A 26,093-nucleotide genomic window follows, 5' to 3' on the forward strand; every position below is an offset into this window, starting at 1 on the left:
ATGGGTTTTGTTACTATGTAATGTAAAGCCCTACTGGTTTATTCACTGATAATTTCTTTTCCTTCTGGAGCTCATGTAGGTGACCAATTAAAATCAAATCTTAAGAGTTTGTAGAAACTCTTCCTAAGCAGCTGAAAAAATACTAGAAAACTAAAACTGTCACTGCCTTTTCTTGTGTTTTGTTTTGGTTTTTTTTTTTCCTTGCTTCTGCTAAGGAAAGGTATCTTTGATCTGCCGTGGTGGGATAGGAAAAAGCTTCTGTTTGAGTGCCATTTTATTGGGAAAATAGTATAACAGGAAGTATTTATGCAGAATACTCCATTGCTGCTTATGCCATAGTTTGAAGGTCACAGCAGATGGGCAGACATGGTTGATTATCTTCTTTCCTCTGGCCATATGTCTTCCAAAGAAGGGAGAAAAAATATTTCTCATTGGATGTTTCACTCTGGTTCTTCTAAAAGTAATTCCAATGCCTAGGAAAAGGAAATTCCATACATTTGTTTGCTGACTCAGCAGGAAAAGAACCTTATGGCAGCAAACAGTAAATGTGGCTTGAAGAAAATGTGTCTTTAGGCAGCTTTCTGCAGAGCTGGCTGTTGTCAGAGGATGTTGACAGGATCCAGTAGAGCAGGATTTCACTGCCATGGGTATCTTCAGTAGTGCTGCTTCCTGTCAATACAATTGACGTAAAATGTGACATATATTGGCTTCAGTAGTATGGACCTGAAGATGACTTCTCTGCACAATATAAAAATAGCTTAAAGGTGAAGTTTTTTGTTGGCAGCTGATGCACTGTCTGTGCCAGTTAAAAAAAAATCAACAGGTGCCTAAAAACCCAAATTAGAAGGGTATCATTGTCTGCATTAAAATAGCAGCGATTTGCTTAAATTTATCTCAGTTTAAATAAGATTAAATAGAAGAATTTTTCAGGGTCAAAATAGAAAGCAACCCCCAAAATGCATAGTTACAGCCTCTAGACATAACATTTTAGCATTGTGTACCTCGGTGGGCCAGTATGCTTTCTGTTGGTTCACTGTTACATGTCTTCAAACACAGATGGTAGTCTTCATTCCTTCACTAACTCTTCAGTTTAGTAGTGGTAAGGTTTCCTTGGTTTCTATCCAGTCTGTGAATATAGTGTGAAATCCAGGGGAGCTGTAGATTCACGTAGCCTGGCAAATTTAATATGCGTCTGTATCAGTTCATGAGAAGGAAGAAGGAGCAACTTCTGCACTATTAAGTTTCTTTTTTAACTTCAGATTTATGTAATAGGCAGCTAAATATAAAATAAAAAGGCAGCTTAGAGCTTTTATTGGCAAGGGCAATGAGTAAGGGATATCTTACTGAAGCTTTAGTGTATGCAGTGCTGTTCTGGCTGAACTTTCCCATCACTGAAGAATAGACACTTGATGCGACAGATCAGTTATTCTGGGCCCAGAATGCTGAGGCAAAGGAGCTTATATAGCCCTTTAGGCTATGTATCAGAATTTTGCTACCCTGACTGAACTATCTAGCAGTCTGATTTACTGGATACCCCTTTATTTTCTAATTTGAGATAGGGAGAGGCTGTAACACAGAAAGAGTTATGTTCATATATAGCTCTTCCCTTCAGGAGGAGCAATGGTCTCCCAGTGAACTGGAAGCTGCACTGCTCCATGTTGTTTCTGCAAAATTCTAAAATCAGCAGTACTGCAACATATGGCCAAACCTATTTATGGTACATTTTTCTTCTAAAACTGGAACATTTGTGAATACTTGTCATTTTACAAAAGCTTTAAAGTTCTCATGGTAATTTCATTTCATGTATTTCTTTGAGTCTTTGGGATAGACTATTGTCACCTGATCTTTCTAAAACAACCTGCTGGATTTTTTTTGTTTTTTTGGGGTTTTTTTTGTTGCTAATGAAGTGGTACAGTTGTTAAAGTATGTTAACTGTATGTTTAAAAGTATGTTTTACTGAGATAAAGGTTTGAGAATTGGTTTAAGATGAGAACGTGTATGGAAGACATAAATGCTCTTAACTGAAGTGGGAAAAACAAAATGGAGTGTACATGGATGTGCTGCCTCTGAGTAAGCACATTCTCTAAGGACACTGCAGGATACTTCAAGTACTAGATGATAGCATTATTTCCTGACCATTTTTTCATCACCATCCTTTAGGATATAGATAATGGTAGATGGAATTATCACTAGGCAACCAGGTAAAAGCTCAACATAGACTTAATTGTTGTTTGTTTCCTTGCTTTTCAGGTGACAAGGCTCTGGATGGTTACAGTAAGAAAAAATATGTCTGCAAACTGCTCTTCATCTTTCTGCTCGGGCATGACATTGACTTTGGTCACATGGAGGCTGTAAACCTGCTCAGTTCCAATAGATATACAGAGAAACAAATTGTGAGTAACTTGGGCTGTATAAAAGATAAGCTGGTCTAATATCCTGCCTCAGCTATTTAGTCTGTAAAGAATTTTGTTTTATTCCCCCTGCCCTGGCTTAAAGCCTTATTTTGGCTCTAGGAATGATTCTGAAATCTAAACACCTTTGTGCACAGGGAGTCTTGAACTAGTTGCAAAAAATGTGTGTTCTGCATAAAATTATTACTCTTGTTAAGAAACTGCCTTGAGTCTTGCATTAAAAGGTAAGTAACCTTTTAATTTTCCAGATATCTCTTTCCATATTCCTAGGTAAGGTTGTGTTTATCAGGTGCGTGTAACTTACTAGTATTTGAATAATAAGCTAAAATCTTGATTGGTCCCCATTCATCTAAAATCACCTTTTGAGTATATGCCAGAATAGACTGAGAAAACACTTAAAACCAGATAGTTAGGGTAACACTGAACTTACTCATTTTTGTTTAATTCACTTAATCTTTCTAGCCTTTGCTTTGTCTACATACCCATTTCTGCCCATATGGTATTGGAGAGAAGTGTACATGTCAAAGAAATCACATTTCCTGTTAATGCCACAATAAATGCAGTCAGCTAAAATAGGTTTTCCATGTTGTGACTCCCAGGGCTATCTGTTCATCTCGGTGCTGGTGAACTCCAACAGCGAGCTCATTCGCCTGATAAACAACGCCATCAAGAACGACCTGGCCAGCCGGAACCCCACCTTCATGGGGCTCGCCCTGCACTGCATCGCCAACGTGGGCAGCCGGGAGATGGCCGAGGCCTTTGCTGGAGAAATTCCCAAAATTCTTGTGGCTGGGTACGTGTGACCTGCCTCTTTCACATACAATACCAGTGAACTTCTCAGCAGCCAGGTTCTGTTACAGCACCTTAATCCATGCTTGGGGGTATACAGCCCTGGGCTTGCAGTCTAATGACTGTTCCAGTAGCTGCAGGTGCTTTCACTTGCCTGAATGTGGAGTTGCTTGTAGGAGTGTAAGACTATATGGAAATTAAGACTTTTGGTCTGTTGAATAGGCTTTTACAGCCTTGTTGTGATCTGATTTTTGTTTTGGATAAATCTGTGGTACTCAATACCCCTGAAATGAGGTGTTCTACTTTCCTTACCTCTCCTGATGAAAAAATAAATGAACCTAAATAGAAGTTTATACTACAAATTTTTTTATAAACTGTAGTTCTTACTTAAATGTATTGACTTCATAAGGAACATAGTGATATTGATGTGTGAGTTTTCCTACTTCCTCTCTTAGCCATGTAAACAGCAATATGTTTAAATGGCAAATGGTCGCCACCAACTTTCTTAATTTGGTATAGCTGAAAGTTTCTAAACAGACCTGGCAAATGTCTGAAAGTGTAGTTAAACCAATGTAAAGTTGGACCTATGACTGTAGAGCTAATTTATTTTGAAACTTAAAATGTCCAAGTGCAAACACTGCATAAGCTCTTATGGATATGAAATGTTTTAGAATATGCATGGATCTTTTTATAACAACTAACTGTCTTACATAAATATAAAAAGTGATATGTGGTGTAAGAATTGTATTAATACTCTAAATGTCAGGCCACTGCCCTTGCTAAGTGCTGCTCTCCATGTAGCACAGTGGAGACAATACTGCAGCGATGAGTCATGGAGTTTTAATAAGATAACCTTAAAAAATTCCAAAAATTTCACTTGGTGTCACTATCGCAGACAGAGCACAGCACCTTCAGGTCAGACTTGTTTAAACTTCAAGCTGTGTTTATGTTTTCTGAGAACTGTTCAGGGTCTCATTCCTTCTGCATTTCTAAGATAATATATATGAAATGTGTGTGCCTGTGCTGTCTAACTGACCGGGGCAGAATGAGCATTGTCAGTTATATTTGCAAATTCAGTGTAGCTCTCTTGGCTTAAATATAAATTAGAGACAGGGGAGGAATAGGTTTATGGGGTCTTTTGTGGTTTTTAACTGAGGTAAAACTTGATCTCATGGAAAACTGATAAATTCATGAAGAATAGCTGAGCTGAACTTCTGCTGAGGGTATAGAGACTTCTGAAAATTTAACCAAGGTTGCACATTATAAGCTGCCTCTTAAAACTTTTACTGGTAGTGCTGTGTACATTTTGTAGCTGTTTTCTGTGCATCCCACAAAGTGCTTAATAAACTACTTTGTAAAAAGGAGTTCACTGAACTAGAATAGTTGGATGCCACTCTTAAAATAGTCCATTTCTGTGCCAGCAGCAGGGATGGCAAGATGAATAGATTTGTGGGTTGTCTGCTTGGTGACGGCCACCTTACATTCTAGCTGTAGGTGCTGAAGCTGTTGAGTAGTTCATGATTTTTATCTGACATGCAGGACCTATCAGGAGATCCAGCTTTGGTCATATTCATGAGGTATCTGAATATGTATCTGAGCTGTATGATTTCAGTCAGCCTGGAAGGAGCTTGCTCTTGTGATCAGATGCGATGAATTTTCAATTCTCATAAAAAGATGTGAAATGTCACTTCAAATGATAAGGAATCATTACATATGTCTAGTAGCCTCTATAATAGTTGAAAACATGACTAATTAAACTTACTGGAAAAATTAAGAAGAACAAATACTTCAGCATAAGAAGACTTCAGTGAACTTCTGTTGCAAAGCTGCAGCCTGGCCAGGGATGCTGAGTCAGTGTGAAATCTGGCATAAAGCTGTCCTGCAGATACTGCTGTGCCCTAACCATTGTATTTTAAATCAGTATGTGTGTCTTGCAGGGACACCATGGATAGTGTGAAGCAAAGTGCTGCTTTATGCTTGCTGCGTTTATACAGAACTTCCCCTGACCTTGTTCCCATGGGAGACTGGACATCTCGAGTGGTGCATCTCCTCAATGACCAGCACTTGGTAAATCAGCTTCATTATGCTTCTTGGGCCTAGTGTGTAATGTGGCTTCTGTTAAACACACAATTTATTTCTTCTTGAGTCTTTCAAGGGAGTGGCTTGCTGTTGCCTTCAGACTTTGGGAAGAAAATGGAAGGAGTTGTCCTTTTTTAGTTGCTGTATATATTAATTTATAATAAAGCTTTGTTTACATTTTCACTATACATAGAATAATGGTATATACAAGTTCTTTTTCTCTGGCTGTAAATTAATTAATCTTGTGCCTTGTTGCACTAAGTCACATTGCATAGGTGTAATATGAATTTTCCTTGGCCTCTTAAGATTAGATCTGCACTAAAAATTCAAGACTTGATTTGTCATTTGCGTAGACTTCCTTGTCCTGTGGTGTCTATGTCATTCTTACTTTGAGGCTTAAAACCCCCTATTACTTTAGAAAGGAGACCCTGCCTTCTCCCCCAGTCCAGTTACTTTATGAAAATAAGGCTGTTAATACCTGTTCTTCAACAGTGATGAGTGCTTTAGTATGCAGTAGTAATACCCAGTGATTGTGTTATACAAAGCCCCCTCCTCATGTTGGATTGTAAGAATTCTTTCCTGGATGATCTACTGCACTGAATTTCTTCTGCTCATGCTTCTCTTGTATAATAAGACAATTTGTGTCTAGGCTTAATTTTAATACAGCTCTCTTATTTTAGATGTACTATCCAAACATGAGACAAAGCTAAAACAAAAAATAGCATAAAATGCTCTGCAAGCATGGCAGTATCATGTTGTTGAAAATTCTGTTGGATTCTGCAGGTGTGTAATTAGTCTAGCTGCTAGCCAAATAAAATGTTTTTAATGTAGAGCTTTGTAATGGGGATAAACAATTTTTTTTGTCTATTAAAAAACAGCTGAATTGAAAGGTTTTAATGGACAGCATCGTAAACTGATACAAAATTGAACATGGGTTTGTTTGTGTTTTGGGTTTTTTTCCCTAGGGTGTGGTTACTGCAGCTACAAGTCTGATCACAACTTTGGCACAGAAGAACCCGGAAGAGTTTAAGACTTCAGTCTCCTTGGCAGTGTCTAGATTAAGCAGAGTAAGTCCAATGATGACCCTGATAATACTTCACTGTTGATTAATTTACTCAGCTTTCTAGATCAGCTTAGCTTCCTGTTCAGCTTTCTAGGGTCAGATTAGTTTACTGTACCACTAAATGTGAAGATGATTCAGTGTCACTTCATGTGGGTGCTTCAGGTAACCTCTAAATGCTTGTTGCTTACCAGGACAGAAAGCTGTATTGGCTTGCCCAGACTTTCTTGGTTTAATTGCTGCTGTGCTCCAAGTAGTAATCCTCACTTTGTTACTGTAATACCAAAGAATACTTGTATCAAAGCCTGATTCTACAGACTTCACACAAACCCCTCAAAAATACAGACTGTAGCTTTAACTTTTATCTAAACTTCTTACAAGACAAATTACCTTCCTACTCCTTCTTTTGAGCTGCTGCTAAGTTAATAATCATAAGAATTTGATATTCTGTAAATTATATAGGGGGTTAAGCAGGGGCAGGGAGGAGTGGATGGAGGGACATGTCTGTAAGTTAACATTTCCGTGCTGGAAAATTGATGTCATTGTTTTCTTTGATTTTGTTTTCTCCCTCCTTTCGGAAGGTGTGCAAGACTAGAGAGACTACTACTTCACAAATGTATTTTACACCCAGTTTTATGCAGTTTTATATCCAAATTACTTGTAGGTCACAGTTTATTTTCTTTTCAAATATGAAGATTTTTTTCTAATGCTTAAAAACAAGAAAGTGCTGAGGGAAGTGAAGGGCTGTTCTTTAATGGAGCAGTAAGAATTAGATAGAATTATTTTGAGCAAATTCATAGTAGAAGTATTTAGTATCAAACTCATATTTAACCTAGAATAAAAGAAATCTATAAAGAGGGGTAATCTAATCTAATCCCTATCACATTTCATTATGCATATAAAGCCTCTTCTGTGAATATTATCTTTTTTTTGCTTTGCCGTATGGGTATTACTGAAGGTGTTAGTTGATCCTTCTGCTTTAGGTCAGCCTGTCATAGCATTTTGTACTTGAATTGCAGGCTCGCCTATCAACAGGCACCAGACTGTTGGCTGAATCTGTGAATTGCTGAAACAGAGAAAGTTGAGCTTCTGGTTAAACATTTTAATGTTACAAGATGGTTGTCTTCATTCTTTAAAAACACGAGTAGGCTTTTTTAGAAGAGACTTCCTAGACTACTGTATCTGCAAAACTGGATTTCTATTCCCAGCATTTACTGTGGTGTACTCACAGTATGGCAGCTTGCACCTAATTAATCTACTGAACTAGATATTGCTAGTGACACAGTTTTTTTTAAGCTTCTGTCAGAGGTGACCTACAGTGTTCTTTGAGTCCTTCTGATGATTGTGAATCAATTAACTTTAGCAGTTGACATGCTGGCTGTTTGTTTTACAGATTGTAACTTCTGCATCAACAGACCTTCAGGACTACACATACTACTTTGTTCCTGCTCCCTGGCTATCTGTGAAACTTCTAAGGCTGTTACAGTGCTATCCACCTCCAGGTAATGCACAAATCACAGCTCTGGTCATCTCTTATGCAGTACACTGGTGCCAAAGAGCTGCTGCACTGCAGTGTTACCATAGCTTGGAGTGCAAGCATATTGTCTGTCTTAAGGCAAAGATACTGAAGTTTGTATTCCTGAGGATTTCTGGTAGCTCTAAGCTACTTAGTCTTTTGAATTATCTTATGTTTAATTTTAACAAAATGTCTAACCTGTGTGCATCTTACAAATCATTGGCAGTTACCGTTTTAACCATTCATTAATATTATCAACTATATTAAAGCCTCAAAGTATGTTGTAGTGCAGATTGTGTTTGGCTTTTGTTCTCACCCAAAATGACTGTGGCTTGGAATTCTTTTCCCATGTGCATGTTGGGGAGCGTGGATGTTTTTAATGTCTCGGAATAATTTAGTTAATTTAGATTTAACCAGGGGAAAAACTAAGGTAGGGATTGGGGTTTGGAGCAAACGAAGTTGTCCAATGGCTCATTGTTCTCCAGAAGACCCTGCGGTACGTGGCCGTCTGACAGAATGCCTGGAAACCATCCTCAACAAAGCACAGGAGCCACCAAAGTCAAAGAAAGTGCAACACTCAAATGCGAAGAATGCTGTCCTGTTTGAGGCAATAAGCTTAATTATACATCATGACAGGTGAGCTGAGACAACGGTTCTGTTATCAGAGGGGTTTTTAAAGTGAAAAGCTGTGGCTTTGTCTTGAACAATTAATCAGATTTTAATGGGGGAGGGAGTGGAAGAGAAAAGAATACAAAGTTGTTTGCTAGATTGGAGCACAACCACAGCTGTGTAACTGAACAGCGAACTGTGTAGCTTTGGGTTTTGCTGCTTCTTTATTTGATGTTTTGTATTGACCCCACTGCTCTAATCCAACAGAGATTATTTGCTCACAGTATTTGAATTTGCATTTCACTAGCAAAGCATTCTAGCAGACACTTTGAAGCATTTAAAAAAATTTTCACTGGAGCAATAGTATTCTGAATTGAGTGTTCTCAAACCTGTTGCTTTTAACCCTTTCACTTTCTCTCCTGTTCTGTGCAGTGAGCCAAACCTACTAGTCCGTGCCTGTAACCAGCTAGGTCAGTTCTTGCAGCACCGAGAAACTAATTTGCGTTACCTAGCACTGGAAAGCATGTGCACGCTTGCCAGCTCTGAATTCTCACATGAGGCTGTGAAAACACACATAGAAACAGTTATCAATGCATTGAAGGTAAATATTGAAGTGTGTGGTCTGGTTTTGAGTGTTGTCTTCTCCCCTGCCTCAGTGTCTTCTCCCCCACTGTCCCAAGCTCCCCATCCCTGATTAAGTTGATAATACTTAGGAACCAACTGAGTTATTCTTTGAAGTCTGCTTCAGTTTTTTTACCTCAATCCAGCAAAATCTTGCTGTGCTGGCAATTACAGAGGTCAGCTTTTGTTGATTCCTACACCTTGCTGATAAATCTGATACCTGTAGCTGTGTCCCCTGTAACACTGGTATGTGCTCAAGTGTAGGCTGAAGATGAAAAATTGTTTAAAATGTGGGATTTCAAAATCAAGACTCCTGGGAAGGCAGTTTTATTACTGTCTTGCTGGTATTGGACAGTGTTCCTTCACTGTAGTAGCTTATGGGGGTGGTGGAGCAGGTCAGCTTGCACTGCAGAATTGTAAAGGCCAGAAACCAGAAAGACACGTTCCCAGGCCATGTTTATGTGACAAAGCAGAAGTCAAAAGAGTAAGACTGATTTGCATGTAATTTACTTGCACACTTGGATGTTTAAATGCTTTGTTTTCCTCCAAGTTTAATATGCTGTAGCATATTTATACATTTGTCTAAGTTCAAAGTATGTATTTGTTCTAGCTGGAGTTCAGTTTTTACATGGTATGCCCAACACTAAACCTGCAGGTAGCTAAATGCTCATTGGCCTGGTAACAATTTAACAATTTCAGCCAGTTATCGGTGCATTTATGGCCACTGGTAGCAGTTACTCAGTGCATAGTGGACGACAAATTCACTCACCCTACTCTGTGTAATACTGAATGTTCTGTACAAACTCCTCCATTTTTTCAGCACCTGCACAGATTTGAATAAGTATGCGACAGGAACAAAACCTCATGATTTGAATTTTTGTGGTAGTATTTAAAAGCAGTAAGCTGTCTGAGTCTCCAGTGACCTCTTCCTAGGTGACTGAAAGTGAAAAATAGCATAAGGAACTCACAGCTTATATAAAGGATATGTCTGAATTCATTCTGCATCTGAAAAATTATGCAAATTCATTTGTTTTAAATTTTACTGTGTATTATACTAAGTTTCATCTCTTTGAGTTGCATGTACTTTCTAAAAAAAGGTGAAATCCTCTTGACCTTTGACTCTGTCCTTTTGCAGACTGAAAGAGATGTAAGTGTACGACAAAGAGCTGTAGATCTCCTCTATGCCATGTGTGACCGAAGCAATGCCCAGCAGATTGTGGCTGAAATGCTCAATTACCTGGAGACTGCTGATTATTCCATTAGAGAAGAAATTGTAAGCTGTTGGTTAAATATTTGTTTCATAGCTGGATTTGGCACCATAAGTATCATTTATTGATTGGGATGCTGCACAGTCTGTGATAGAGATTGCTTTTCATGGTGGCTTAAAAAAAGAACCCAGACAAAACTACTAAAACAAACAAAACCCTCCAAACTTTGTAGGCTAATAGCAAAGAATTTAGGTTAAACTAATCCAGGAGGAAGTGAGGAGAGAACCTTGAAAACTTAAGAATTTTAAAAACTGATCTTGGTCTCGAGACAGTGCATATAGAAAGTGAAGTGAATTTTATATGTGAACCAACTCATTAGCTACATCTGAGAGTTAGGTCTTACTCTAGTCAGTTGTCCAATAACTTCAAAAATTAGTGATAAATGCTTATTTGTAGGTAGAACTTTGTATGCTCTGAAAATGTTCAGTCTAAGGGTTCCCAAAACAAATAACCTGATAAACAGCTAAGACACCCGATACCTATCTCCTTTCTACCAATAGGATAAAAGTTGAAATGCTCAACTTAAAACTTTTTAGAGTGGTAAACAAAACTTGTACTTACAGTAGTTATTTAGCTTAGTTAGGTGCTGAAGTCCCTTGGTTGGAGAAGTAAATGTGGAATAAATACAGTGTTAGTTGATTTACCTCTTGTGCTGTCTGGTTGCTGTTGGCAATGTCCCCTGATTTGGCAGACAAGGAGAATTTCATTCTGTTCCCTTATACTGACCTGTTCTTTTAAGAGTAGTAAAGGCACTTGGTAATAAATTGTGTGGGGTCTACCCTGAAGCTGATTGTTTGCTTCAGGATGCAGGAATCTAAGTATGACTTGAAAAAGTCAGCTATGCTTTGGTGACACTATTTGCCTCTGCTATCTTGAGTTTCCTTTTGCCTTTTTTTTGAAAGGTTTCCAATTTCCTATTTGATCCTGTCTCAGTGTTATAGCAAACAAAAAATGTTCTATAAATTGCTCTTGATCACTTAGGTACACAATTGAAAAGCCACAAAGATACAACATATTTGAATGCATTATGGGGCAAGCAATATGTGCCTGGCAACTGCTGTATTCTGGCACAGCATTTCAATGTTCACCTTTCACCTTGGCTGTGGGAGCAAGTGGGAAGAAATGAACAAGCTCATGCATCTGAAACTGAGGCTTCTGGGCCAGTGTGGGCATCACCAGGTGTATACAGCTCGTAGTCAGAGCTAGCCAACCCTCTGTGTTCTCTTTTGTGTGCTCAGGTTCTGAAGGTTGCAATTCTAGCTGAGAAGTATGCAGTGGATTACACCTGGTATGTGGATACAATCCTGAATCTGATCCGCATTGCTGGTGACTATGTCAGTGAAGAAGTGTGGTACCGAGTTATTCAGATTGTCATCAACAGGGATGATGTGCAAGGATATGCAGCAAAGACTGTTTTTGAGGTGAGAGTAACTGTTTTCAATTCCCTTTCAAAACGAGCTAAGATTTAAGGAAGCACCACATGATGTAACGGGGGAAACTTAAGGAGCTCTGTCTGTCACCAAAAGTCCGCAGTGCTGCTGGATGGGCCTAAGAGTGCTCTTAATCAAGTAATACTCACCTTAGAGTCTTCAGTGAAATCATACCACCTATCATGTTTTTCTCGTAAGTGCTCTGTAGTGCCTAGATCCATGGTCTGCTCTTGCAGGAAAGTAGATGAGAAAACAGGGAATGGAAGTGACAGAAAAGATGTTTTTTTCGTACATTGCATATCAATGATTATTAATGTGTTACAGGCCCTTCAAGCTCCAGCATGCCATGAGAATCTTGTAAAAGTAGGTGGCTACATCTTGGGAGAATTTGGAAATCTGATAGCAGGTGATCCAAGATCAAGGTAAAACACCTTCTAAAATACTGAATTGAAGTAGTAATGCTTTCTGTAAAGAACTTAATTCCTAGCATTCCTGAAGGCTAGTTAACAAATCATTCAGCTCTTGCTAATTATACAATAAAAAGGATTATCATATCTACAAAAACTGAACAAATTTTTTTTTCATCTTTTAAGTCCCCTCATCCAGTTCAACTTGCTACATTCCAAGTTTCATCTGTGTAGTGTTCCTACCCGAGCTCTGCTTCTGTCTACCTACATCAAGTTTGTGAACCTGTTTCCAGAAATCAAAACTACAATTCAAGATGTGCTGCGCAGTGACAGTCAGCTAAAAAATGCTGATGTTGAGCTGCAGCAGAGAGCTGTTGAGTATTTGAGGCTCAGTACTATTGCTAGTACTGATATATTGGTAGGTATAAATTTATTTTTTTTAAATGCAGTACTCTGCTCTCAACAGGTTAAACTTGACTAAATCTTACCTGATTGTTCAGAAATCTCAGTGCAGGATTAAGGATTACAATGTGGGTGCTGGTTCTTTTAGTCTCCTTAATTCTGTTGTAGTCATCTTTAATTTAGAGCTAAATTCCAAATTGTTATTGCTGGGACATATGACCATTAAGACATGTTAATCTGGAGCAGAGAAGCCAGGGAAAGCTGGCACAATACAGGGTCCTAGAGGATTTAGATGTCAGAAAGCGGGGGGTGGGGGGGGGCTTTCTTTTGAGGACTTACTTTATGGTGGGCAGGAAAAGTGTAGTTTCTTGAAGTTCAGTGATTTAACCTGGTGCTCTCAGGTCTGAGCACTGTGTTGCACATTTGGTTTTGACATCTAATAAATGCTTTCTGAGTAGAAACTTGAGTATTCTCTGTTGTTTAAGTCTAGGTCTGCATGATTTAAGGACCCTTAGGTCTGCTATGATCTAATTATTTAATTTTTGGTTTTTAATTTAATGTCATTGTTTCAGAGAAGTGGTATGCTCCTGTTTTCTTAACCAAGTGCTTTGGAAGGACTTCAGGAAGTTTTAAAGAATTTTTTCTTTTAAAAAAGCAATCAATCCCTCACTATAATAAACTGCATATTAATTTTCTGTGTGGGTAACTACTTCTGCTTTTGCTTTATGCAATCTGTAAGGGTGTGTCTCTTCAAAGACTCAGAAGTTGGTTTGGCTTTTTCTCTGAAGTTTAACTAATACTTTTTCTTTTTTCCCTAATGGTAAGGCTACAGTGTTGGAAGAAATGCCTCCCTTTCCAGAGAGGGAATCTTCTATATTGGCTAAACTGAAGAAGAAGAAAGGCCCAGGCACAGTTACTGACCTGGAAGAGATCAAAAAGGAGAGGAGCTCCGACATGAATGGGAGTGCTGAACCTGCCACTGTTGTTGTGAGTTTAAAAGCTGTTATTTCACTAATTTAGATGGTGTGCAAGTGAGAAAAGACTGGTTTCCTTTTTGGAGATTTAAAACCTCTCATCTGAAACTTAAAGCTGTGGGTGTTTGCTATAAAGCAGGGGATGTACAGTTCCTTTCCCCTCACTGCATGCTTGGATGCAGTTTTCCTTTGGAAATCTTATGTAGTGGGGACAAACCGTCTGCAACCTAAAGAAATCCCTTTTACATTGTTGTTTGAAAAATATTGCTGTTCACTTTAGCTATGTGAGTTTCCTTGTTGGTGAAATTGTACTGAGAGTGAGATTATAAAAATTAAGATATTTAAAATGAGTTAACTTGAATTTCAGAATATCAGCTGTTTTTTCTGCTTTGTCTAATGTTATTTTGCATCTTGGTTTGGGTTATTGTTTTTTTTAGAAGTGGACAACATTTACCTTCACCAGGACGTCCTTAAATCAATACAAAGTTGTTACTTTTTATTTGACAGTAATATTTAAGTTCAGTTTTGCTAGACAAGTCCACGGGTGTTTTTTCTTCTGAGCTGAAACGTCTCATTTTATTGTCAGTTAAAGCTGGTAGGATCAATTTTTCCCATAATGTAATACTTCTTTCTGGTTTAAATGCCTAGAATAGCTTGTAATTAGATTTAAGATGCTGTAGAAGATTACCTAGAGAAGAAAATACTGTAGCATGCTCCCTGCCCAGTTTATTAAAGCATAATAATTTATGACTTGGTCACTGCAGTATATAAGAGTAGCTACTCCAAGTGCAACAGTTTTGACTGGACAGAAATCTCTCTCCAGCAGAAAACTCACAAAATTCTTTGAATGCCAAATCGAGGTGTCTGGCAGTTAATATTGCGTTCTGCTCTATGAGCTTCATTTGTGGGTTGCAGCCATGTAACAGACTGCTCAGCGTTACCTTCACCAGTGGCTTTATCTGGTTTAGATTCCAAAAATGTTAGAAATTTGAGGTCCAGCCTTTGTTTGTTTTTAGTAGGGCTTGGCTTCTTAATGATTGGCTTCTTAAAGTCTTTTGCCAGGGAATTTTTCATTATACTGTATGGAATATATAATAACTTGGAGTTGGCTTACAAAAACAAGATTTCAGATTCATCCAAATGCCTCTCATGACTCATCCTCAGATTATCTGGCACAGTGGAAGCTGCTAATACCTAATACATGACCATTTTGATTAACAGTCTGCTTTGTTCTTGCATGTGACTTGGGCACATATATGCAGGCTCTGTTGCATGATTCTGTGTCCTGGCTGCTTGATCTGTTCTGTATAAGTAAAAAACAGTTTAAACATCTTGTGTCTTCCTCTGGTGTTTGCAGCTTGAACTGGCTACAGGCTCTGCTTTTTTTGCTGGTTGGGCTTACATTCTTTCTAAGATTTGCTAGGCTTCAGAAACCCAGGATTAAACTGATAGTCAGTTTTAAAAATGCTGTGATGACCTGTGATTTAGGTTTGTGTAAAAGCCACTTTCTTTCTTGATGGATTCTTCATGAAAGAAAAAGTAACACATGAATTTTATTCCCTAGAGTACTTACTTTCCCTTGAAACTGATGGGAAGATAGAGGGGGGAAAACTGTCACCTTTATCTTTCTTCTGTAGAACCAGATTTTAGATGAATTTTGGTTTTGTTTTTATTTAGTGGTTAGATGGAAGTAACTCTCTTCAAAGGAAAAAAAAAAAAAGAAAACCACATCTGTAAATGACCTTAAGTTGAAATTCCACATGGTAACTGCTGCATTTGTGAACCCTTTTGCAGCCATTCAGACCTTGATTTGGGGTGGGGAGAGGCACTTTGCCATAGCTTAGTTGTCTATGCGAACGAGACAGCTTTGTTGTAGTTTTGTTGCAGTGTAACACCGAAGTGTCTTGTCTTCCTTAGTCCACTCCTTCTCCATCGGCGGATCTGCTGGGTCTGGGTGCTGCCCCTGCCACCAATTCAGCTCCCCCACCTTCCTCTAGTGGTAACCTGCTCGTGGATGTATTTTCAGATTCACCTTCTGCAGTTGCACCTCTTGCTCCTGGTTCTGATGACAACTTTGCGAGGTAATTAAGTCACCCTGAAAGGAATTTGAAGGAGAATTTGTCTGTTAAAACAGGATTGAAGGAAAAACACACATAACTTTTGGTTTTGTTCCAGCATATTGAATGCATTCCGGGGTGGTAGTTTTGCAGCAAGAGAGGTGTTCTTGGACACTCTGCTGGATGTGCTGTCTTTATTGAATATCTCTTCTAATGGAAAAAGCTGAATCTGTAGTACTCAACCTGAGGATATTTGCCACACAGTAGTGTCTGGTTTTCATACTGATTTTGCTTCTTTGTTAAGTTAAGTTGCTTGTGCATCTCCATACATCTTGAAGTGGGCGTTTTCTGTCCTGATATGAATACATTTCTTATTTTCATTTCATAAAGCATTTTTGTCTCTCCACTTATGGCAAGCTGCTACTGAAACAGTGAGATGGATTGTATCCAGAGATACTGCTTCCCAGATTTTAATGCCACACTTCAATTGTTCTGCTACTGTCTTGACAAAGGGGCGTGAAAAGGAGATAAAGAACAAGTGGTTTTCTTTTTTTTTTTAAAGGGGATTTGATGCTACAATTACATTAGCAAGTGTAGTGTAGGTACAACGTGTTATTAACCCCATTAGTATTAAAAGCCCCTGTTACTAAAATGTTACATGGCTAAATTTTTGGGAATGAATGGCATAAAATCACAGAATGTCTTTAAAATCAGTTGTCCTACTGGACAAGAACATATTACTGTTGTCAAGGACCAAATTTTGAATGTTGGCACAACAAATTTTCAATGCAGCTTAATATAAAAGACGTAATTAGGGAAACTGATCTGCCTGGATCATTGACACTTTAATCAAAATTTTATACCAGGCAATGCATTGTTGCAGGTTTCAGTGATTAGTACTTGATCCTGTGTTTCTTCTGGAAGGTCAGATGTGATACTTGATCATACAGCACAAAACCAGGACTTTGGGAAGCAACACAGGCTTGTTCATGCTTTTTTTTTTAAAAAAAAAAAAGAGTGAAAAAAGGAACCAATGCCAGTAGCTGCATAAGCAAATGTTACTTAGAAAGAGTTTTCTCTTTCTGCAGAAGAGAGTATAACAATGCCCAACTCCTTGGTCTGTCTGTAAATGATGAAATGCTTCTCTAATGATACTGAGAAGTTGCTTTTTACAGTTTCCTGCCTCTTTTTAGTGCTCTTGTCACTTTTGTTTCTAATCTGTTGCTTGGGTAAGTCATTCTCTGTGTGCCTGTGTACTCTTGCCTATGCTTTATACTTGTGTGTTTTTAGGAACTGATTGTGCACCAATCATTAGAAGGGTCCCTAAGGTTGATGAGGCCTCTCCTTTTAAGCACACCTTAATAGTAGTTAATATGCAGCTACCTTTTTGATTTTGAACTTAAACACTTCTGCTGTCAAACACCTAAAAGGGCTTGGTTCTGTAAGAGGTTTACATTTACTGAACACTTAGCTGTCTTTGTGAAGGATTTCTGTTTTCTAACAATCGGGGTGGGATGGGGGAGAGAAGTGGGGGAAACATTTCCTAATGCCTAAAACCTTTCTAGGGTACTGAGCTAGGGCAGCTAATCAGTTTCTCGTGCATTAAGCTGAGCAGTGCCGTTTTTGAGGAAGGAGGTAAAAGAAGTAACTAAGCTCTAAGCTGTCTTTACTAACTCCTGCTGTCTCTGTCGCTACTGCCTTTCTTCCTTTGTGCTGCCTGAACTAGCCCTGACCTGGCTTCATCTGAGGTAGTTTCTGAGGAACCAGCTGATACTGTGCATGATGCTGATGAGCTTTTTCACAAGTAAGCAATACTAAAACCTTGCAAGGCTGGGCAATTTCCAGAATATAGTTATAAAGCAAAACTATATTGTTCATTAACTTAATACCAGCAAAACTAAAGAAACATGTATTGTCAGACTTGTGACTAGAACGCCTCTGTGGATTTTGTGACAGGCTCATAAATACACGGGTTAGAGTTGCCTTTACAAGTCAGTGCTATCACACACTGCTCTAAAATGAGACAATGCCAGTTGTGTGTTAAAAAGTACATCTCTCAGTTGGCTTAGGTGATACAGAAATGATAAAACAAAGAGGGTTTTTTTCTTTCAGGTTTAAACAGTCAAAGCTTCAAACTTTCAATTCTGCACCAACCTAATGAGTTTCAGAAGTTCTCAAGACTAATAAGAAAAATCCCAATCTGTTGTTGCCTGATCCTTTATTAGACAGTGTGTGTGTATATAGCATATTGTGGTTTCCTTCATAGTTTCTCAGACATCCTATCAAATGAAAATGTCAGTTCTTTTAGTGTCCTACAAATGGTGGTTCTGATTGTAAAATTGTCTTTTCTAACTCTGCAGTTTTCTGTAAAGGCCTCTCTCACAGATTGATGCATTCTAGGTTAACCGCAATCTTCATCCTCTGTGTAAACCCTGAATTTTGTGGTTCTAAATATTGTTTAATGTGGCTCAATTTAAAACATGTTTTCCCTCTCTTCCCCTAGGTTTGTGTGTAAAAATAATGGAGTCTTATTTGAAAATCAGTTGCTACAAATTGGCTTGAAGTCTGAATTTCGACAGAACCTGGGTAAGATCTGTTGTGCCGTGGTTGGCTGTCTGCATTATCAATCACAGTGCCAGCATGATATTCCAGATAGGACTCACTTTGCAGCTGCTGAAGAGGGAAATAGCATTATAGGCCTAAGCTGTTTTCCATCTCCCACTGTTGTGCATCCCTGGCTTTTGTGTGGGCTCCTGTTTCCTTAAATTTTTTGATTGTCTTGGTAGCTGATATGAAACAGGAGTGTTAAGCTCCAGCACTCCAGCTCTTACTGCCTGGTAGTATGGCTGATGCAGACAGGTGTATAAAGGACCATTCTTCCAAAATTTATATCTTGCAGTACAGCTTACTGTAATAATATGAGACACAATGCATTTCAGATCAGACTGAATGCACAAGATACTGGAACCGTCTAGGAAAGAGATGGGATTTGAACACGGGCATTAGAATTGCATGCTTCTCCCTTTTTTGTAAAACTCTTGGTAGCATAGTAGTACTTTAACAAAATTTTCCAGCAATTGAAAGACTTCCACTGATGAGGTAACTCAGTGTGACAGCTGCTGTAGGAGAGATCTAATGGCTTGGTTCAATCACTGCATTTTGAACTGTGAATGTCTTCGTGAGATAAACCATATAAACTGTATTTTGTTCTTAAAAGTGGTTTTTAAGAAAGGTAGGAAGACAATATGTTAGGGAATTGAAGCACAAGTAGTTCAATGTTTTTGATTACATGACCTAAAAATTCTGATGTCTTGTTCTTCTCTTTCCAGGACGTATGTTCATATTCTATGGTAATAAGACATCAACACAGTTCTTGAATTTTACTCCAACAGTAATCTGCTCAGATGACCTTCAGTCAAATATCCTTAAATGTACCATGTGTCTGTTCTTACTAGGTTTTTGTGGTTTATTGCTGCACAATATAATAAATCTGTTGGATCAAGGCACAGTGTCCTTGAACATGAAGAAATTAAGAACTTGCTGATAGCTCTCTGAAGTTCTTGTAAAAAGAACAGGTCTTGAGCAAGGATGAAAGATTCTTTCTTTAAAGCCTTGGTTATAAACACAGATGTTACTTCTGAAGTAACAAGAAATTGGGCTGAATAAATACGTACTGGAACTGTAGCTTTTGCTACTGACATGAAGTCACAGAGGTAGAAATGTGTCCTTTGAGTACTGCATTAGCAGATAACCTAAAACTTGACATGGAGATGGAATACCTGTATGCCAAGATGATGGTACTTTAAAATAAGCTCTTCATTTATGGCTAGTCCTTAATGCTTGGTATTGCAAATTTAGGATTTCTGGAAGATTAATCAGGCTTGTGTGACTCAAGGCATCTCTGTCCCATTCAAAGTAGTCCTGTGGCTTTTATTGTGAAGGCTCTGTGCCTTCACACCTGTTCAAGAGCATCTTTCTTTAAGAATATCCAATTAACTGCAAATTTTCAGTTATTGCTTGTAGATGTGTCAATATGAAAAAACCGCAGTAAACAAAACATAATCCCCCACAAACTCTTTCATTGTACAAAAACTGAGCTTTAAATGTTCAGTAGCACATAGAGAATGAGAGAAAACATGAAGCTAATTCCTCATAGAAATTATTGGAAGATTTGCATTTTTTAGGTTATCAGTTCATTGATCTTTTTCCTTAACTACTTTTCTATGCCTGAATCTTCAGACAAAACCTGTTGACCCCACAGTGGATGGAGGTGCACAGGTTCAGCAGGTTGTGAACATTGAATGTGTGTCAGACTTCATGGAAGCTCCAATCCTGAACATTCAGTTCAGGTAAAACAAAGGATTTAAATGTTAGTGAATTCATTAGAGGAAAGATGTTAAATTTGCCATGGCCCTGTGACAGCAAATGCAAAATATGGATACACAAAGCTCTCTTGGGTGGACAACTTGAAAATTTGATCTAATGAAGCTTTAAGGTGTTAGGGAGAATCCACTTGGAACAATGTGGTTTAAAACCCCAGCCAAACCAAACAGTCAAGAAGCAGTCACTGATAAAATGTCTCCATGACTTCTGTCTCTGCTATCTATATAAAACAGCAGTCTTCCTGTTTGCTTAAGAAATCTTGACAGGAATATACGCAGTAACTTCTCCCTTCTGGAAACCAAGAACATTTCTGCAAATAACTTGGCCTGGAAGTGTATGCAACCAGAAATAGAATCTTGTTCTGTCCACTCAACATCAGCTCAGCTTTATAAAATCATGAGTTCTAGGCTACAATGCTGTTATTCTAGTCTAAACTGGATTTTATTGGTATGTTTTCACAGGGATATATTTTTGCCCCTTAGGGTGATATCTAGAAGGATAAACCTATGCTAAAACTGAGAGAACCTTATCAGCAGTTCTGCCAATTCATGTGTCATCTAAGCAGAGAAAATAAATTTATTTAACAGTGGATTGAAGCTGTATATTAGAAATGTCACGTGCAGTTGATGGATTTTAATCATAAAGTTCCTCAGTTGTTTGGCTGATTTCTGCTGAGACACTGCTGAGGCTGCCACATGCACTGTGGTTTTTCTGTTCCATCTGCAGGTACGGTGGAACATTTCAAAACCTTTCAGTAAAATTACCCATCACTCTGAATAAATTTTTCCAGCCAACAGAGATGTCTTCTCAAGACTTTTTTCAGCGTTGGAAGCAGCTGAGCAAGTAAGATTTTCTACTTGGGCCTCTTGTGGGCAAGGGAAGAGAAAGGTACATTGTGAATATAGCTGGTGCAGTGCCTCATCCCATACTCAGTCCTGTAAGCCATGAGTTTTCCCAGTAGAATTAATTGCTATTGGAAATGCTGTTCATAATGTATGTCTTGCCTTGTCTTGCAGTCCAAAACAGGAAGTACAGAATATCTTTAAAGCAAAGCACCCAATGGATGCAGAGATCACGAAAGCAAAGGTGGGTGGTGGTGTGATATTTTAAATTCATAGCATACAAGGCAGTGGCAGGTCATGTTTTAACCCCAGCTGGCAACTCGGCACCACACAGCCATTTGCTCACTCTCCCACAGAGGGGTGGGACAGAGAATAAGAAGGGTAAAAGTGAGAAAATGTGTGGATTGAGGTAAAGAAAAGCCATGCACAGAAGCAAAGCAAAGAATTAATTCAGTGCTTCCCACTGGCAGGGAGGTGTTTGGCCATCCCCAGGGCAGCAGGGCTCCCTCAGGTGTAACGGTTACTTGGGAAGGCAAAACAAAATCGCTGTGAACATCCTCCCATTCTTTCTTCTCCCAGCCTTACATGCTGAACCAGGACATTACAGTATGGGGTATCCCATTGTTCAGTTGTCCTGGCTGTGTCCTATCCCAGCTCCTTGTGCCATCCCCAGCTTCCTCACTGATGGGGTGAGGAGCAGAAAAGATCGTGGCTCTGTGTAACCCCTGCTCAGTGGTAACTAAAACATCCCCATGTCATCAACTGTAATCTTAACGTGCTTCTGAGTTGCTTTTGAAAAGAGCCTTATTTACAGAACAGCTCATTTATATCAACCTTCAAAAATTTATAGTAATGAATTTGTCTTGAAGACTTAAAAATTAATTTCCTCCTTGTTTAGCTGTTTGATAGTGACTGTTTGGGTATGCTTGGTATTTGTGTCCTCTTCTCCCCACATGTAAATCTTCTGGGTTTCTTTCACAGATAATTGGATTTGGATCAGCCCTGCTTGAAGAGGTAGATCCCAATCCTGCTAACTTTGTTGGTGCTGGTATCATACACACAAAAACCACTCAGATTGGATGCTTGCTGCGCCTTGAACCCAACCTCCAGGCACAGGTATCTGTGTAGCTCTCTCCAGCTTAGACACAAGTTCTCATTTGAACTAAATATCTTTGTGTATCTGAAGCCCCTTAAGATGTTTAAAAATTGCTATTGCATTAGCTGCTTGTGAGTGCAGACTCCCAACAAGAAACTAAATTGTAGGAGCTGGCCCTGGCCCAGCTGGGTAAGCTGCTTCTTCAGAGCAGTTCTCTTTCCTCTTGGAAGAGATCATTGTAATATTCCAGGCTGTCTTGTGCAGTTGTTGACCAGATTAGGCATGCTTCCTTTCTCTATTTTAAATTAGTAAAAGAATAATTGGCTAAAAGAGAAAGCATAAGGTAGTGAGTACAATGTTAAGAGTATTTTTACTAAAGCATTTTTGACAGAATGTTATCAAAAATAACAATTAAAAATAAGGTTTGGATGGTTGTGTCTTCTGTTCCCTGAAGAAGTGGTTGTACAGGGTCTTCAGACTTTTTCACAGCATTTGCTCCTCTTTAAAAGATGTTCAGGACAACACCTTTCTGTTAAAGCCAAAAAACACTTGACTAACATTAATTCCCAACAAGGGTTTGAAGATAGGGTTGGTTCAGCCAGTGGTTTGAAAAAGCTGTGTTGCCTAGTGGCTCTTTGCCTCTGAGTGTTTTAATTTGTGATCTTTTTCCTACCAAAGCTTACAAAGCAAGTAAGAGGTAACGGTTAGTTTCCACTGTTGACTCTGCATTCCTTTAATGCCAAACTGATTAAAAGTATTATTTTATGTTCTTTTTCAGATGTATAGGCTCACACTACGAACAAGTAAAGAAGCTGTATCTCAGAGATTATGTGAATTGCTGTCAGAACAGTTTTAATATTAACCATGTCAGTTTTGGTTTTTCCACTTATATCACTGTCATCATACTGCAAATAAATGTCTTGTACATCACTGTCTGAGTACTGCAATGTTAACCAATACCAGCTCCCTGCCTTAATAGGACTTTGACCCTTGTTTGAAATTAAGACTGTAAAATGTACAGTACAGGGAAGTGACTTTTTCCATTAAAAATGGCTTTTAGTGTGTTACACAAAGGGTGGGAGGGCTGTCTTTTTTTTTCTTTTTTTTTTTTCTTTTTTTTTTTTCCCTTTTTTTTTTTTTTTTTTTGCAGAGGTCAGGCTTTTAAACTTGTTGAAGGGAAAATGTTTTTGTTGTGGCAATCAAGCATTTCAGCTGAAAACAGCTAAAAAACCTTCTGCTTAGTACCTTTAAGAGATACTTCCTCTGCTCTGAGCTGAAAGAAACCAGTGTACTGCTGCTCAGGAAGGTTAACTCCCATGTTAATGTAGAGTTAAAACTTTGTAAAGTTGAACATTGCCACAAGTTGTCTACCGGATGGAAGGGCAGATGTGAAGATGTGTTTGAATCTGATTAAAGTGAACATTTATGTTGTGTCGCCAATCTTTGTATTTGAAAAATGCCACAGGACCAGAGTCTTAAAAGTATTAATCTTGTAATATTTTGCATCTTAATGTTTTCTGATCTTTGGATTGAACACAAAAGCTATTCTTAATCATCCTGCTTGTCTCCATTAATGAGGTGAGCTGCTCTGGTAGGGGTGAATGAGTATATACTTGTTTGTTGTTTCTCAGTGAAGTTAAATATTCTGTTCTATGTTTTTTCTGTTTGCCATCAGACTTGACAAGTGAAAGTCCTAATGATGTGATACAATTAACTGCAGAGACTCACATTGTATAAAAGAAGTGGGAAGAAATGGGCCCTTGAAGGGCTGTAAGGCATGCACTCTGAGGTGAAAATGTAATTTTAATCAATATCTTTTCCCCAATGTACATTAATGCTCAGACTCAAGAGGTTGAATAACTGATATCTAAGCAGTCCTTCCTGTCAGTGGTAAAAATGTCCAACATGGTGTAGAAAACTTCTGTTGAAACTGAAAGTAGAAGACCCAAAATTTCTCAGCTTTTCTAGTGGTTTTTACAGCCAAAGTCTTTGTACCTTGTTTCATATCAAACTCTTTGCAGGCTCTCTGCAGAAGTCAGTGGATAGAAATTTTGGCTCATGCTCCTCAAGCCTTGAGGTGAAACAAGCTGCTAAACCAAAGCAGGTGAGGTGGCCCAGTTAGAAACCCTGGGCTGGTGGCAGCAAGAGCTGCAGAGCATGGTGAACAAAATCATCTTCTGCTGACAGGAGAAGGGAACCTCAGGTCAAGATTTCCTCATGGTCATTGAAAGGAAGCCTGGGGCTGCTGTGTCACAACACATACAGACAAGTGTGCCCAGGGAATGAAGGTGTTGAGTCATGGTGGTGACACTGAAAATACATTTAAATGAGGCTGCTGTCATGCTGCCCAGTGCTCAGCAGGGAACAGGATTCTCCATGATTGAGTGTGCCTTGCTTTTTGTCTTCAGTGCTTTGATGGTGGAACTTGTGAGATTATCACTTGGTTTGGCTGAAGGCTCCTGATGGTACTTGAGCAGAAGTGAAAACTGAGGAACAAAGGTTTGGCTGTGATGTGTGGATTTTGCAGGATATGTTTTTCCAGAAATGGCTGGTAGCTATGGATATTAAGGCTGAAAACTGAGCTAAAGGCCTGGTCTTTCTGCAAAACTTCTCTTGAACAATTGGCCCCTTTAAGGCCTTTCACATTCTTCTTGCTTAAGAGTCTTTAATCATAAATGTTGTCATTGAACATCTTGGTGAGTGGTTCCTGCAGTCAGGTTGGGCAGTTGGCAAATACTGATGGAATACCTTTTGTTTTGGCCTCTTGATGTTCTGTGTCTCATTAGTCCTGTTATGTTAACCATGCTCTTGGCTGCTCTGTTAAAATCTGTTGTGCTGAACTAAAGGGAGTCTTAGCAAAGACAGAGGAGGAGATTCTCTTTTGTATTTTCCAAATCCTGTTGTATATCTGTCCCCCTGAAAAATGTTCTGTGCCCTCATTAAAGGACACTTTGAGACACTGCACTACTTTATTTCACTTTGCTTTGGTTCAAGCTGTGCTAAAATGTGCATTAAAATATGGGAAGGAGGGGGGGTAAGGGAAGTGTCTTTTCAGTGGTGACTGTGTTAAGCTTATGACTGTTCACTCTTTGTATTAAATGTCAGCTCAATGAAGCCATGAGCAGAAAAGTGAACAAATTAAAGACAAATACTTGATTTTTTTTTTTGTGAATGATGGTTAACTTACCAGTGATGTATCCTGTCAAGCAGACAAAGTAATTTCTGCAGTAAACAGTGTTATTGTTTTTAAGTGCAGTATTTTCAGGCATTGACATGTGAAAATAACTGAATAGCAAAACAGGTAGCATATGTTCATTCTTGACCTACACTCCAGTATGTAACATTTATGGTGATTGTCTTATTTGTATAAAACAAAGTTCTGTCAAATTAAGTGGAGAATTTTCATATAGAAGACTATATATTAGACTATATTCATCAGAAGAACATATTAAGATTAAATAAATGATTAGAACAGTGATGAAACTGTCCTTTTTTTGTCTGGGGGCATGAAGGTGTAAAAAATACTCTCATGGAATGGTTGTTGTGGAACACAATTGCTGTGATTATTTTATGAGAAGTACTGGTGGGTTTGTTCACTGGAATCTACACATTTTTGCTTCCCCAGTGAGGGAGTTTGATTTTGTTCGTGTTTGGTTACAAGTTATAAATACTCAATTTTTAAAAAGCCCCAGATGTAGAATCTTTCTCCCTAGAGTGTTTACCAACAGTAAGTATATGAGCAGTACTTGCTGCAGTAAACTGCTCTGATGGTGGGATAGGGTTGAGGCTGAGCAGTACACACTTGTATTGCATGCAGGGTTGATGGCACTGTAGAAGAAGAGTAATCTAAACTGCTAAATAACATCTTTTAAGCTTTAAATGCATGCTTCAGATTCTACACTTGCTAAAAGGGGAAAAAGGGCACTCAGAGCTACTGTGCAATCATACAGCATTTTCTTAAATTACAAACAAATTAAAGATTGTCTAGAGTGGTAGCAAGTAGATATTGTTTGTGAGTGAACCACTTGTATCCTGTTAGGTGCCTGTCAGCTTTGACTTCCTGCAGAGAAATGCCCTCAGCTTCCTGCTTTATCCCAAAGCTTCTCCATGTGTGTGTTAGTTATGTTTCTAGAAATGTCCCACTGCAGT

General features: G+C 38.6%; 1 protein-coding gene across 2 annotated transcripts in view; it reads left to right on the forward strand.

The window, feature by feature from the left end:
- The window catches only part of AP2A2 (adaptor related protein complex 2 subunit alpha 2), a 42,771-nt gene extending 19,624 nt beyond the window's left edge, over positions 1-23,147 (forward strand). The window contains exons 3-22 of one of the 2 annotated variants that reach the window (XM_083863904.1): positions 2,251-2,393; positions 3,011-3,204; positions 5,138-5,267; positions 6,245-6,346; positions 7,733-7,841; positions 8,344-8,491; positions 8,897-9,065; positions 10,221-10,358; positions 11,592-11,774; positions 12,108-12,205; positions 12,377-12,608; positions 13,418-13,579; positions 15,484-15,647; positions 18,127-18,209; positions 18,953-19,042; positions 19,849-19,972; positions 20,733-20,849; positions 21,023-21,092; positions 21,830-21,964; positions 22,723-23,147. In XM_083863904.1, the coding sequence (XP_083720030.1) occupies positions 2,251-2,393; positions 3,011-3,204; positions 5,138-5,267; positions 6,245-6,346; positions 7,733-7,841; positions 8,344-8,491; positions 8,897-9,065; positions 10,221-10,358; positions 11,592-11,774; positions 12,108-12,205; positions 12,377-12,608; positions 13,418-13,579; positions 15,484-15,647; positions 18,127-18,209; positions 18,953-19,042; positions 19,849-19,972; positions 20,733-20,849; positions 21,023-21,092; positions 21,830-21,964; positions 22,723-22,800 (2,669 nt within the window). In that variant the 3' untranslated portion in view covers positions 22,801-23,147. Of the gene's footprint in view, positions 1-2,250; positions 2,394-3,010; positions 3,205-5,137; positions 5,268-6,244; positions 6,347-7,732; positions 7,842-8,340; positions 8,492-8,896; positions 9,066-10,220; positions 10,359-11,591; positions 11,775-12,107; positions 12,206-12,376; positions 12,609-13,417; positions 13,580-15,483; positions 15,648-18,126; positions 18,210-18,952; positions 19,043-19,848; positions 19,973-20,732; positions 20,850-21,022; positions 21,093-21,829; positions 21,965-22,722 lie in introns of both variants that reach the window. The other variant, XM_083863903.1, reaches the window with a different exon arrangement.
- Positions 23,148-26,093: the final 2,946 nt, after the last annotated feature.

The sequence above is a fragment of the Zosterops lateralis genome (assembly GCF_965231275.1).
Source record: "Zosterops lateralis genome assembly, chromosome: 6".
Lineage (NCBI taxonomy): Eukaryota > Metazoa > Chordata > Aves > Passeriformes > Zosteropidae > Zosterops > Zosterops lateralis.